The sequence below is a fragment of the Zootoca vivipara genome, chromosome 4, assembly GCF_965207765.1.
Source record: "Zootoca vivipara chromosome 4, rZooViv2.hap1.1, whole genome shotgun sequence".
Lineage (NCBI taxonomy): Eukaryota > Metazoa > Chordata > Lepidosauria > Squamata > Lacertidae > Zootoca > Zootoca vivipara.
The window spans coordinates 81,523,808-81,539,050 of NC_142587.1; the positions used below are offsets into that span (position 1 = coordinate 81,523,808).

Sequence of the window (15,243 nt, forward strand, 5' to 3'; positions counted from 1 at the left end):
GCCACCACATCCCTTGGGATGGAGTCCCTACAAAGTGGCTCTTCTGGACCCCTGGTGTGCAATCCTTCCCAAAAAGACAGAGAGAGAGGTGAGTAAAGCAGCAGCACCTCCTGCCGCCTTTTCTGGCTTGCGCATGCGCTCTCTCTTTGGGGGCACCCTCACAGGGCCCGATCCTCCGAGCTGCGCAGCACCACCCAGAGAGTAGCGGGAGAGGAAACCATATATATGGATGCATGGCCATGAGGGGAAAGCAAAGTCGCTGTGGAATCTCTCTTGCGGAACTGCCTGCCCGCCCCGCCGACTTCCTTCCATACCGAAGCCAGGAAGAAGCAAACGAACCCTTCCCTCGCCTCCCTGCGCCGAAGAACCCCAGGCGCCCGCCCGCCTCTCTTTCCCCTTGACCCGGGTAACCTCCATCCGGAGACGTTCCCTCGAGCCGCCGCTTGGGGCACCCGGGGAGCCAATGGGAAGTGTTCTTATCTGGGAGCCAATGGGAGTGACCGTGACATCCCTTGGAATTGGGGTGGGGGTGGGGTGGCGAGGAAGCGCCGCCTTGAAAAGGGAGCCACTGGCCCACGTTCCCTCCGAGTGGCTTTTCCCGGGTTCTCCTCCTCCTGCCGTGTGAGTGCTGCAACCTGAGCTTGGCACGATGGATCCCGTGCAAGAGGGACGTGTTGTGATTGTTGGCAGGTAAATCCCTTGACGAGTGGCTCTCCTGTTGGCTCGCTCGGAGAGAGGAGGGAGAAGGGTGTTTCACTCCGGGAAAGGGGATCCTGTGCCCCCCCTTCCCCCCCAGGAAAGCGCGAAGGGCGTGGAACCTGCGTTTTAGGCGTGGGATCTTCAAAGCCACCAAACCACGACTTTTACATCGGCATTTGCTGTTGATGCAGCAAGGTGTTAAAAAAGACAAAACAAATGAGTAACTTTCCTGCGTGTGAATAGAACACTTATCTAAGCTATTTAATCTGTTTGCGTTTAGTCTGTGCAGATTACCTTGAAACACATGGAGCTAAAGGACATTCTAGGTGAATGGCAGCACGGGAAAAACTCCATTGCCAACATGGAAATTCAAAGTGTAGTGTGTGTTGGAAAGCTTTTATAAACAGCAAAATGTAGATTTTTGCCAGGATAATTTTATAGAGTAGTAACTTGACTGGAATCTGGATAGCCTTCATGTATTTATGTTCAGGTTGTATGTGTTGTTCTTTTTTTCTCCCTCTAAATTAACTGCATTCTGATTAAAATAACAGGAAATTTATACCCAAAATTAGTGCTACGGTGTGCGTGCTTATAATTAAGAAAAAAAGAGCCCTTCTGGATCAAATGGAAGGCCTATGTAGTCCAGCATTCTGTTCACTTTGTGGCTGATCAAATGTCTATTGGAAGCTCACAAATGGCTTTAAAATATATATGCCTGTTTTCCCCATTTGATAAGGCCTAAAACTCTGGCTTGCTTATTTTTATAATTGAATGTTTTCGCCCCAACCTTAACTCTTCAAACAAAGGGACCTCAAGGCTTGCTCCATACACAGTCTTGCTGCCCAACTGCAGAACGTAAGAGGTGTGAATTGTGTTCGGAGCATGTGCCTTTTACGTTGTCGCATGCTGTTAGACTAAGGCTGCACTCAGTTATGCATCGGTCACCAGTGGTATGTAGAGGGTAAGGTCAAACGCTGCCCAATGGTAGCACCAACTGGGAAACTGCTTAAATGTCGGAAATTGGAACACTACAGCTAGCACAGAACAAAGGTCAACCAGCAATTCTTACTGTGCTAGAGGTTTGTTGGTAGTCTGTTGAGGCTACTGCACTGTGGACTATGAATTGCTGTCAGATATGTGATTTAAGAGACTCTCTTGTAAACTAAGTGAATGAAAGTACATGTTTGTTCTGAATATTGAGTGTATGTCTGAATAAAACTATGAAGTAGACGATCTCTGTACCATTAGTAACCTTCATGTAGAATTGCACCAGTACTGTTCCTGTATCCTGTTAACTGATTAAGAGAACAAGTGATAAACAAATCATGTTTATTGCCAATTATTAACATGACTATTAACTGTATGAAAACCAAGCACCATTGAAATCAGTAAAACTACAAGGAAAGTATGTGGTCATCCATGCCTTTATATGTGGAAAGCATCAATTTCCTATGGTGAATATGGCAAAAAGTGTATTGTATATAATGGTACATTTGCTTTTATAAGGAAAATACTGACAATATACTGATTCAGAGGTTCAAGTCAGCCTTTTCTGAAGTCTAAAAGCATTTTATGGAAATACTAATACATTGAATTATAACCCATACTTCCACATTTTTTGTTCCGATTATTTCCATTGCTGCCTTTTACTTGCAGATGTTGAGATCTTCAAGATTCCTGGCCATGCCTCATTGTCCCCAGTTACAAAAAGAGATGAATACCATACTTCCTTATTTTGCTTAGTTATTGGGCAATTCAGTTCCATTCACAATAATGTCAGTGTCCACCCAATAAATTTTATTGTCTGAAGTGGAGCATGTGCTTAATTTCTAGTGAAAATGTATGGCAATTAATAGTGCAATCATATATGCATGCCAATTCAGATTAAGTCCTACTGAACTAAATGGGACTTTACTGTGGGCACAATCCAGGCCAATTTAAGCATATTTAGCTTGCAATTCTATACATGCTTACCTAGGAGGATAATATTATGCAAGGATTATATAACTTTCTATTTTTGTGGCAAGAGCTGTGAGCCTCTAATGAAGGGTGGTATAGAAATTTAATTTTAAAAAAAGAACTTGCAAAAGTCAGGCTGCTTTATTTACAGTCTTTTCTAAATAAGAAACACTTAAGAATATATAAGACTTTTGAAAAGCTCAAAGATTTTCCCACTGTGACTTAAGAATAATAAAAACATGTTAATTAAGAGAGTGTTTGCACCTCACGAGACATTATTGCATTTAAAATCAGTAGAGATGTTTGCACAGACTACCTGGCTGCAGAATAGAATAATATTGTGGGACTATTCTGTTCTGATGTCTGGTCGTCAGTGACTTTGATATGACATGACTACAGCTACAACCTTTAATAACTTGTGACTTCATGTGGCCTTATCTTGCCTCTTTGAGAGTTTTCCCACTGCACTGGGAAACCATGTCAGATGGGTGGGGTATAAATTAAAAAATATTATTACAGTATTTTATTATAGCTGTGTAGGACCAGAAAATTTGCATCTAGATATCCAAATTAGTTCCCAATATTTAGCAAGAACTATGCCCATGGGCAGGCAGATACTAAACAGGACTGTTTGTTGGCTCTGTGCAATTTAGCTGATCTTTGAAATGAGTATTATCATTACCAAGCATTATCTAAGATAGAATTGCATAGAATATCACTTTCTGTTAAAAAAAAGTATTGACTCAATATGCAATACAGTACATTATTATATATAAAAAAAAAATTCCTTCAGTAGCACCTTAAAGACCAACTAAGTTTTTATTTTGGTATGAGCTTTCGTGTGCATGCACACTTCTTCAGATACAGTGAAATGGAAGTTTCCAGGCACTTATGTAGAGAAGGGGTGGGGAGGGGTGGGGATGGGGAGGGGGGATCACTCAGAAGGGTGGTGGAAATGGGTGATTGACTGACTGATAGCTGTTGATGACCGCAAACGACTGCAAATGGTTTTGCATGAAAAAGCAAGGGTTGAGATGGCTGAAGATCGCTTATCATGTATAATGAGATAAGAACCCGATATCTCTGTTCAAACCAGGTCCCTCCATGGTTTTGAGCTTGGTGATAAGTTGCAATTCAGCAACTTCTCTTTCCAGTCTATTTCTGAAATTCTTTTGTAGTAAGACAGCTACTTTGAGATCTTGTATAGAATGTCCTGGGAGATTGAAGTGTTCTCCTACTGGTTTTTCTGTCTTCTGGTTCCTGATGTCAGATTTATGTCCATTTATCCTTTGGCGTAGGGTTTGGCCTGTTTGTCCAATATAGAGAGCTGAAGGGCACTGTTGGCATTTGATGGCATACACAATGTTAGAGGATGAGCAATTAAATAGTCCTGAGATGGTATGTTGGATGTTGTTGGGGCCAGTAATGGTGTTGTCTGGGTGTATGTGGCAGCAAAGTTGGCATCTGGGTTTATTGCAGGCTCTGGTACCAGTGTCCATGTTAAGTCTGGTGGTTGTATTATTGTGGGTGAGGAGTTGTTTAAGATTGGGTGGCTGTCTGTAGGCAATGAAAGGTCTTCCTCCCAGAGCTTGAGAAAGGGAGCGGTCATTGTCCAGGAGAGGCTGTAGATCTCTGATGATGCGTTGTACTGTTTTAGCTTGGGAGCTGTATGTGATGACTAGTGGTGTTCTGTTATTTTCTTTTTTGGGTCTGTCTTGCAGCAGGTTCTCTCTAGGTATCTGTCTGGCTCTGTTGATCTGTTGTTTAACTTCATCAGGTGGATATTTTAGTTCTAAAAAGGTTTGCTGTAGATCTCTTAGGTGAGATTCTCTGTCTGTAGAGTTGGAACAGATGCGGTTGTAACGTAAGGCCTGGCTGTATACGATGGATTGTTTGGTATGTTTGGGATGGTAGCTAGAAGCATGTAGATATGTTTGTCGGTCAGTTGGTTTTCTGTATAAGGTGGTGTCTATACGTCCATCCTGTATTTTTATAGTAGTGTCCAAAAAATGTATTTCTTGCATAGATTGGTTCATTGTTAGGTTGATGGTGGGGTGAAAGTCATTGAATGTCTGGTGGAAGGTTTCCAGGGTCTGTTGTCCATGTGTCCAGATAATAAAAATATCGTCAATGTATCGCAGGTACAGGAGAGGTTTGAGTGGGTAGGAGTTAAGGAAACGTTGTTCTAAATCTGCCATGAAGATGTTGGCATACTGTGGGGCCATGCGGGTGCCCATGGCTGTGCCGCTGATCTGGAGGAACAGGTCATCACCAAATTTGAAGTGGTTGTGGGTAAGGACAAAGTGGCAGAGTTTGGTAGCAAAGTCCGCTGTGGTTTTATCTGAAATGGTGTTCCTTATGGCTTGTAAACCATCATTGTGTGGGATGTTGGTATATAGAGATTCCACATCCATAGTGGCTAGTATAGTATTGTTAGGAAGATTGTTCAAATATTGTATTTTCCTCAGAAAATCTGTGGTGTCACGTACATAGCTGGGAGCACTGATAGCATATGGTTTCAGAACAGAGTCCACATAGCCGGAAACACCCACTGTAATGGTGCCAATACCTGAGATGATGGGGCGTCCTGGGTTTCCTGGTTTGTGTATTTTGGGTAGAAGATAGAAAGTTCCTGGCCGAGGTTCCGCTGGTGTGTTTGTGAGGATCTGTTCTTGGATGTGTAGGGGTAGCTCCTTAATAATCTTGTTCAGTTCTTTTTTGTATGCTTGTGTGGGGTCTGAGTCCAATTTCATGTAAAAGGCAGTATTGGAAAGTTGTCTGTGGGCCTCTTGGATGTAATCAGTTTTGTGGAGCTGTCGTCATCATGAACAAAACTGATTACATCCAAGAGGCCCACAGACAACTTTCCAATACTGCCTTTTACATGAAATTGGACTCAGACCCCACACAAGCATACAAAAAAGAACTGAACAAGATTATTAAGGAGCTACCCCTACACATCCAAGAACAGATCCTCACAAACACACCAGCGGAACCTCGGCCAGGAACTTTCTATCTTCTACCCAAAATACACAAACCAGGAAACCCAGGACGCCCCATCATCTCAGGTATTGGCACCATTACAGTGGGTGTTTCCGGCTATGTGGACTCTGTTCTGAAACCATATGCTATCAGTGCTCCCAGCTATGTACGTGACACCACAGATTTTCTGAGGAAAATACAATATTTGAACAATCTTCCTAACAATACTATACTAGCCACTATGGATGTGGAATCTCTATATACCAACATCCCACACAATGATGGTTTACAAGCCATAAGGAACACCATTTCAGATAAAACCACAGCGGACTTTGCTACCAAACTCTGCCACTTTGTCCTTACCCACAACCACTTCAAATTTGGTGATGACCTGTTCCTCCAGATCAGCGGCACAGCCATGGGCACCCGCATGGCCCCACAGTATGCCAACATCTTCATGGCAGATTTAGAACAACGTTTCCTTAACTCCTACCCACTCAAACCTCTCCTGTACCTGCGATACATTGACGATATTTTTATTATCTGGACACATGGACAACAGACCCTGGAAACCTTCCACCAGACATTCAATGACTTTCACCCCACCATCAACCTAACAATGAACCAATCTATGCAAGAAATACATTTTTTGGACACTACTATAAAAATACAGGATGGACGTATAGACACCACCTTATACAGAAAACCAACTGACCGACAAACATATCTACATGCTTCTAGCTACCATCCCAAACATACCAAACAATCCATCGTATACAGCCAGGCCTTACGTTACAACCGCATCTGTTCCAACTCTACAGACAGAGAATCTCACCTAAGAGATCTACAGCAAACCTTTTTAGAACTAAAATATCCACCTGATGAAGTTAAACAACAGATCAACAGAGCCAGACAGATACCTAGAGAGAACCTGCTGCAAGACAGACCCAAAAAAGAAAATAACAGAACACCACTAGTCATCACATACAGCTCCCAAGCTAAAACAGTACAACGCATCATCAGAGATCTACAGCCTCTCCTGGACAATGACCGCTCCCTTTCTCAAGCTCTGGGAGGAAGACCTTTCATTGCCTACAGACAGCCACCCAATCTTAAACAACTCCTCACCCACAATAATACAACCACCAGACTTAACATGGACACTGGTACCAGAGCCTGCAATAAACCCAGATGCCAACTTTGCTGCCACATACACCCAGACAACACCATTACTGGCCCCAACAACATCCAACATACCATCTCAGGACTATTTAATTGCTCATCCTCTAACATTGTGTATGCCATCAAATGCCAACAGTGCCCTTCAGCTCTCTATATTGGACAAACAGGCCAAACCCTACGCCAAAGGATAAATGGACATAAATCTGACATCAGGAACCAGAAGACAGAAAAACCAGTAGGAGAACACTTCAATCTCCCAGGACATTCTATACAAGATCTCAAAGTAGCTGTCTTACTACAAAAGAATTTCAGAAATAGACTGGAAAGAGAAGTTGCTGAATTGCAACTTATCACCAAGCTCAAAACCATGGAGGGACCTGGTTTGAACAGAGATATCGGGTTCTTATCTCATTATACATGATAAGCGATCTTCAGCCATCTCAACCCTTGCTTTTTCATGCAAAACCATTTGCAGTCGTTTGCGGTCATCAACAGCTATCAGTCAGTCAATCACCCATTTCCACCACCCTTCTGAGTGATCCCCCCTCCCCATCCCCACCCCTCCCCACCCCTTCTCTACATAAGTGCCTGGAAACTTCCATTTCACTGTATCTGAAGAAGTGTGCATGCACACGAAAGCTCATACCAAAATAAAAACTTAGTTGGTCTTTAAGGTGCTACTGAAGGAATTTTTTTATTTTACTTCGATCCAGACCAACACGGCTACCTACCTGTAACCATATATAAAAAAAGAATTGCCAAGAGGGGCTGAACCCTGGTAGAACACATGCATAATATCCCAGATTCAATCCTGAAACCTTTAGTCTCAGGTTTTTTCAGGTAATAGGGCAGGGAAGAATCCTGACAGCCAAGAGAGCCATGATCAGAGTATATATAGTGGGCAAGATAGATGAATAGCCTAACTTGGGGTAAGGCAACTTCATATGACTATATATGTTCACCTGAATGTTTCTGCATTCCATATGTACTTAGGGAGATGCTCTGCGTGCATAATTTCAGGCCTGTAGCATGCAGAATAACCTACAGAATAGTGAAACAAGACTATTTTCTTTTTTTTCTTTTTAATTATATTTTTTATTAAACATTTTATCAACACACATACAAAACACAAATACAAAAAGTACACATCAAAATACAGAAATACAAAAATACAAAAATACAACAAAAAAAAAATATATCATCTCTAATCCATTTTAATATTCATTGTCCTCTGGCTTCCCCAATTCCCTACTATCTGATTTTCTTTTTTATAAACTTCTGTAGCAGTTTCTAAATCATCCTTCTTACCCATCATATATTCTCTTTAACACTTCAAAAATTTCATCTTTATATCATCTATCATATTTTCTCCCTTTCAATCTTCTATTATTTCCCTATTGCCTTAACTTCTTTATTTTCCTGGATGTTCAAAATCTAGTTTTCAAATTCATACCCTATGTATATTTTAAATTTCTTCCAATCTTTTAAAACTTTGTCATTTGTTTGGTCCCGGAGTCTTCCTGTCAATTCTGCCAATTCCATATAATCCATCATTTTCATTTGCCATTCCTGCCTCGAAGGCAGTTCCTCTTTTTTCCAATATTGTGCTATTAAGATCCTAGCGGCTGTGGTGGCATACATAAACAAATTAACATCGTCCTTGGGGATTTCTTCCCCAATTATTCCAAGCAAAAAGGCTTCCGGTTTTTTCAAAAATGTGTTTTTAAACATCTTTTTCAACTCATTATAAATCATTTCCCAGAAGCCTTTTATCTTAGGGCATGTCCACCACATATGGTAGAATGAGCCAACATCCTGCTTACATTTCCAACATTTATTGTCGCTTTTGTGATACATTTTAGCCAGCTTGACCGGCGTCAAATACCATCTATACATCATTTTCATCAAATTTTCCTTCAACACAGTACAAGCCGTAAATTTCATACCCTTCTTCCACAATTTTTCCCACTCCGACATCATCACATTATGACCCAAGTCCTTGGCCCATTCAGTCATCACTGATTTTGTTTGCTCATCTTTCAAATGCCATTCTAGCAACAAATTATACATTCTAGACAAATTCTTGTAGTCTGTCTCTAATAACTCCGTTTCTAATTTCGACTTTTCTGTCTGGAATCCTATTTTTTTATCTAGCTTGAATGCTTCATTTATCTGCACATACTGAAACCAGTCACTCAACCTATCTTTCAGTTGTTCATATGGCCTTAACTTAAAGTGGTTTCCCACCTCCATCAGGATATCTTTGTATTTCAACCTATTCTCATCCATATTTGTCCTTTTAGGTTTCTTTGCCTCAAGTGGTGAGATCCACCTAGGAGTTTTTCTTTCCAATAGATCTTTGTATCTAATCCAAACATTAAACAATGATTTCCTAATTATATGGCTTTTAAAACCTTTGTGTAATTTTACTTTATCATACCATAAATATGCATGCCAACCAAACGCATTATCATGGCCCTCTAAATCCAACAAGTCATCATTGTCTAACAAAAACCATTCCTTCAACCAACAAAAAGCTGCGGCTTCAAAATAAATCTTTAAGTCTGGCAAGGAGAATCCTCCTCTTTCTTTTACATCAGTCAAAAGTTTGTATTTAATCCTGGGTTTCTTCCCCTGCCAGACAAATTTAGACAGTGTCTTCTGCCACTCTTGAAAACATTTCATTTTGTCAACTATCGGTAGGGCCTGAAATAAAAACAACATTCTCGGCAATACATTCATTTTAACAGTTGCAATTCTTCCCATTAAGGACAATTTCAACCTTGACCATACTTCCAAATCTCTTTGGATTTCTTTCCAAAGTTGAAACAAGACTATTTTCAACCCAAGTCCATTTTGTTCAACATTCGCTCTCTGCTTAATAAACTTAGATGTTCCAAAGGTAAGGTGTGAGCCAATTTGCTTTGTAATATTCTGATTCGTCTGTTGCATCCTTCATTGCCCTTTCAAAACATACCTTGAACTTCTGTTGCTGAATCTGTGGGTTGGTTAACTATATCCATATCCAGGTTGCTTCCTTCAGCAAGTGCTGAAACAGGAAAACCTTGTTTTGCTTCTATGTTGTGGCAGGAATAGGTCTGTGAGGTGGTTGAGCATAAGAGGTAGGGCCTCTTTTGTGGTGGCTCCACATCTTTGGAATTCCTTCCCAGAATTCCTGCAATGGGCAGCTACACTTCAGACTTTTCAGAAGACCTTAAAAACTCATTTGTCTCAGTTGACTCTCCCCTGAGTAATTTATGTCCTGCTTGCCGGAAAGAGACTGGAATTCCAAACACTCTTTGTGGAATTTCTGTGGAATAGATCAATAATTATTATTGATTTTTAGTAAAAAGCATTTCTATATATGGTACTTGTGGCTTTTATTGCTCTAAGCTGCTTTGGACAGGCTTTGCCTGGAAAAGTGGCATGTAAGTATTTTAAAATAATAAAAGATTTGTGCTAACCGTTTTCTCTTTTCTTCTTAGTGGACTCATTGGATGTAGCTGGGCCATGTTATTTGCTTCTGGTGGATTTCAAGTAAAGCTTTATGATATTGTACAAGAACAGGTAACAAAAGCCCTGGAAAAAATTGGGTAAGTCGTTTGAGTTCCTTTAGCACAGATTAGTCAGGATTATAATTGTTTGAATACTGTGGTTAGCTCTTAGTTCTATACAAGATGAACAAGGGACCAATGGGATTTCATGATGCATTCAGATTATCTGTTCAAGGTAGTGCTCAGATTGTGGGATAAAAGGTAGAAGATATTCAGTGAGACCAACAAGCCCCATTACCAACTCCCCAGTTTTTGATCAGTTGTCCAATGTGTCCTCTATTGCCTTCTAAAAGCAATAGCAGGCAGACAGAAAAACAGAGGCATAAATCCTTTTACTGTCACACGGCAGGCAGAGGCTTATCTCTGATTTTAGCACTTAGAAGGGAGATAGGATGTCCTTTATCTCTGATCTTAGTGCTTAGAGGCTGACATTTCCATCTGGCTGGTCCCTCCAGCTTTCTTAAAGCAGGTACACAGAAGAGTTTATTTATTGCATTTATATCCCACCGTTTTCTCCAAGCAGTACACAGTGGATCCCTCTCCTCAGGTAATCCTTACACAACGACCCTGTGAGGTAGGTTAAGAGGTTGGGACTAGCCCAAGGTCACCTAGTAGGCCTGGGCCATATATCCATATATCGCCCAGGACTGGTATTAGGGGTAGATGGTGATGACGCCTTCACTCAGCGGCATATTGCTAGTGAAACCTCCTGTCTCCTGAGTCCCACTGCTACCAGCGTGCTGAGGGAAAAACAAGCTGCATCCGGACTCTGGCGGCAGAGGGACTCGGGAGCAGTGGCGGTTTCACCAGTGATATACTGCTGAGTGAAACCGCCATCGCGGTCTGCCCTCATACCGCTGCAGAGAGAAAAACAACCCACATCACAGAGCCACAATACGGCTTGCTCTTCCCTCTGCTTCAACAAGCCCCATGTCCCTCCGGCTTGTGCATACTGGAAGGATATAGGGCTTGCTCAGCTGGGGGGCAGGCGGCAAGATTCAAAGAAGCCCTCCCGCCCCCCAGCTAAGCCTCGCCAGTCCCCCTTGCCTGTCTCAAGGCAGCAGCGGAAGCTGCCTCCACCTTTCTGTAGCTTGCTTGGCTTGTCACATACCTTCACCTTTCAGGTGCTCCATGTCTTTGTTATTTTGTTCGTGTTATAAAAATATCAGTAACGCTTAAAAAAGCTTGTTTAAGATGCCCAGTCCCTCCCAATACTAGTAAGTGGAGACTTAAGTTTCCAGAATGCTTATTGAGAGTTAGGAGTTTCCGTATTCAAATCACTGCGTAGGTGTCTTTAGATAAGAGGCTGTTCTCTTGGCGACAGCCCCACCCTTTGTTATATGCGATGGTGGCAATAGTGACCTATTTACAATGCTGTTGTAAGAATTATTGAGAAAATGCACATGAAGCACTTTGGGCACTTCAACTGTGCTAAATTGTAAGAATTGAGTTGGTGCTGGCTTAAATTCCCATGTCCAACTTCCTGAGAGCTCGCATGATGTACCACTGAAATGTCACAGAGAAGTGGTGTTTCTAACATTGCCTCATCATATATCCATGTCGTTGCAAACTTCAGATGATGATCACAAAAGTTATCCATACAGACCAGAGTTTCCTTTCTTGAGGGTAGAAATGTGATATTATTTGCACTACCAAAATGGCATTGCCTAGGTGACAGCAGAATGAACAAGCAAACAAAACACTTGCAGAGAGAGGGTTCAGCAAAGCAGTTTCATGTTTCTGAGTGTTTGGTGGTAAGGGATACTTAAAAGTGTGAAGAGGAATGCATGTTTTTGTTTCTCCTTCAGAATTGATTTGACTGGACCCAGGTGGCGCTGTGGGTTAAACCACTGAGCCTGGGGCTTGCTGATCAGAAGGTCAGTGGTTCAAATCCCTGTGACGGGGTGAGCTCCCGTTGCTTGGTCCCAGCTCCTGCCAACCTAGCAGTTCGAAAGCACGTCAAAATGCAAGTAGATAAATAGGAAGCGCCATAGCGGGAAGGTAAACAGCGTTTCCATGTGCTGCTCTGGTTTGCCAGAAGCGGCTTTGTCATGCTGGTCACATGACCTGGAAGCTGTACGCTGGCTCCCTTGACCAATAATGCGAGATGAGCGCGCAACCCCAGAGTCGGTCACGACTGGACCTAATGGTCAGGGGTCCCTTTACCTTTTACCTTTAAGGGCCAAGCACAGCCCCTTATCAGATTAGTGTTTCACTCCCAATTCCTTTGTTAAGTTGTTTACCCTGATTTCTCTGTCTGTAATATGAGGAAGCATCTAATTGCCTATGGGTGATGGGACTGCTGTTGTACAATATGAAAACTTTACTGCTCTAACAATAATCAACACAAAGCTTTGCCAGAATCACAGACTTGCGAGAAGGAGCGCCAAGTTGTTTTCAAGGTTTTGTTTCAAGGTTTTCCCCAGACCCGGTATTTATTTATTGCACACTACTTGCTTTTAAGTTGTGACCACTCTGCACATAACTTTAAACACCTCCTGGGGGATGAGAGAGTCGCAGGTCCCACTTGCAATAAACTCTGCATGAGAATGGTGGAGACACGAGGTGGTTGAGGAAACTGGCAGGTTGATGATTGGGTGCTTCTGTATGTTAACATTGTCTGGGACAGCACATCACGCTGCGCCTCCACCGAAGAAGAGTCTGCCTATTCCTGTATAATCTTTGTTCAGTCATCAACAGACATGCAAAAGGTTTTCATGTGCCGGAGAGGCTGGAAAAGTTCACATGTTTTGCGGTACGGTGGTATATAAATATTTCTATGAATAAATGAGTACGATAGAAAAAGGGCAACCAAAATCATCAAGGGGATGGAGCAATGGGGAAAGGTTGCGGCATTTGGGGATTTGTAGTTTTGTGAAGATCAAACCTGTCCATTCTTAAGGAAATCAGCCCTGAGTGCTCATTGGAAGGACAGATCCTGAAGCTGAGGCTCCAATACTTTGGCCACCTCATGAGAAGAGAAGAATCCTTGGAAAAGACCCTGATGTTGGGAAAGATGGAGGGCACTAGGAGAAGGGGACGACAGAGGACGAGATGGTTGGACAGTGTTCTCGAAGCTACGAACATGAGTTTGACCAAATTGCGGGAGGCAGTGGAAGACAGGAGTGCCTGGCGTGCTATGGTCCATGGGGTCACGAAGAGTCGGACATGACTAAACAACTAAACAACAGCAACAACAGTTTTGTGAAAATGCAAGTAAGAGGCAACATGATAGAATTATACATGGCACATAGAAAGTGGATAGAGAAAAGTTTCTTCTCTCCTAACGGTAGAACTCATGGACATCAGTGATGGCTCCCTGGAGGCAGTGGTGGCCAGCAACTTGGATGGCTTTAAAAGAGGATTAGATAAATTAACGGAGGCAAAGGCTACTAGCCGTCATGGTTGTTCTCTGCCTCTATAGTCTGAGGAACTAGGCTTCTGAATACCAGTTGCTGGAAATTGCAGGAGGAGAGAGTGTACTTGGGTCCTGCTTGTGGGTTTCTCATAGGCTCTGGTTGTGAAAACAAGATGCTGGACTAGATGGACAATTGGCCTGAATCGGATCTGCCACCAGGAAAAGCTCAAGGTCTTGGTACTAACATATAAGGCCCTATGCAGCTCAGGACCAGGTTACTTGAGAGACCACCCTATCCCTTGTATGCCCAGGAGGTCACTGCGGTCTGTGGAAGAGCTCCTTCTGCATATGCCAATGTTATCAGGAGTCTGCATCACAGTAACTTGGAGCAGGACTTTCCATATGTCTGTCCCTGTTCTTTGGAATAGCATTTCGGGATACAAGAAGAGCCCACCATTTGCACTTTCCGGGAACAAATGAAGACATTTTTGTTCTGACGGGCTTTCCCCGCTGGATTTCTGCCAAGGGTGTGTGTATTGTATTGCTTCTGCCTTTCTGGTTTTTATAAAAGAAAGTATTTGCTATTTTGTGCTGTGTTTAGCCATTTTTAGCTATTTTTATTGCACACCACCTTGAGATGTTGGCATGGGAGGCAATTAATAAATGAATAACCATGTTTGCATTGCGCTTTGAAGCATGAATCTAGAGAATGCCATAAAAAGGTAAAGGACCCCTGACAGTTAAGTCCAGCCGCAGATGACTCTGGGGTTGTGGCACTCATCTCGCTTTACAGGCCGAGGGAGCCGGCGTTTGTCCACAGTTTTTCCAGGTCATGTGGCCAGCACAAGCCGCTTCTGGTACAACTGAACATCGAAACCAGAGCAGCGCACGGAAATGCCGTTTACCTTCCCGCCGGAGCGGTACCTATTTATCTACTTGCACTTTTTGGCGTGCTTTTGAACTGCTAGGTGGCAGGAGCTGGGATCGAGCAACGGGAGCTCACCCCGTCGTGGGGGTTCGAACCATCAACCTTCTGATCAGCAAGCCCAAAGAGGCTCAGTGGTTTAGACCACAGTGCCACCCGCGTTCTTGAGAATGCCATACACTGCACCATATTTCATCAGGGTTCCGTTTAATAAGTGTGCATGGAAAAAGTTAAGAGCCATAGGGAAGAACAGGTTGCCAGAATCTTTCCTGTGGTATATTTTTATTAGTACGAGTGATAAATAAAACTCATAATTCTTCTGTTTTCAAACAGCAAAGAATTGAAAGAACTAGGAAAGACAGGAATGCTGAAAGGCTCTCTGAAAGCTGACCAGCAGCTGTCTCTCATTACCGGTTGCACAGATTTAAAAGCGGCAGTAGAGGGGGCCATTTACCTTCAGGTGAGTACAGTACATGCTTGTTTGCTTGAAATGGCCAAAAGGAGGGAATTTTGTGGGGAATTCACTGGCTTATTTATGCTCTAATCATTTGTTCATTCACCAGCTTTATCTCATATGCAGTTGG

General features: G+C 42.6%; 1 protein-coding gene across 1 annotated transcript in view; it reads left to right on the top strand.

The window, feature by feature from the left end:
* Positions 1-315: 315 nt before the first annotated feature.
* Positions 316-15,243, top strand: part of CRYL1 (crystallin lambda 1) — a 47,039-nt gene continuing 32,111 nt past the window's right edge. Inside the window, exons 1-3 of the mRNA XM_035115458.3 lie at positions 316-690; positions 10,308-10,415; positions 14,993-15,119. Coding sequence (XP_034971349.1) covers positions 650-690; positions 10,308-10,415; positions 14,993-15,119 — 276 coding nt within the window. The 5' untranslated portion in view covers positions 316-649. The remainder of the gene's footprint in view (positions 691-10,307; positions 10,416-14,992; positions 15,120-15,243) is intronic.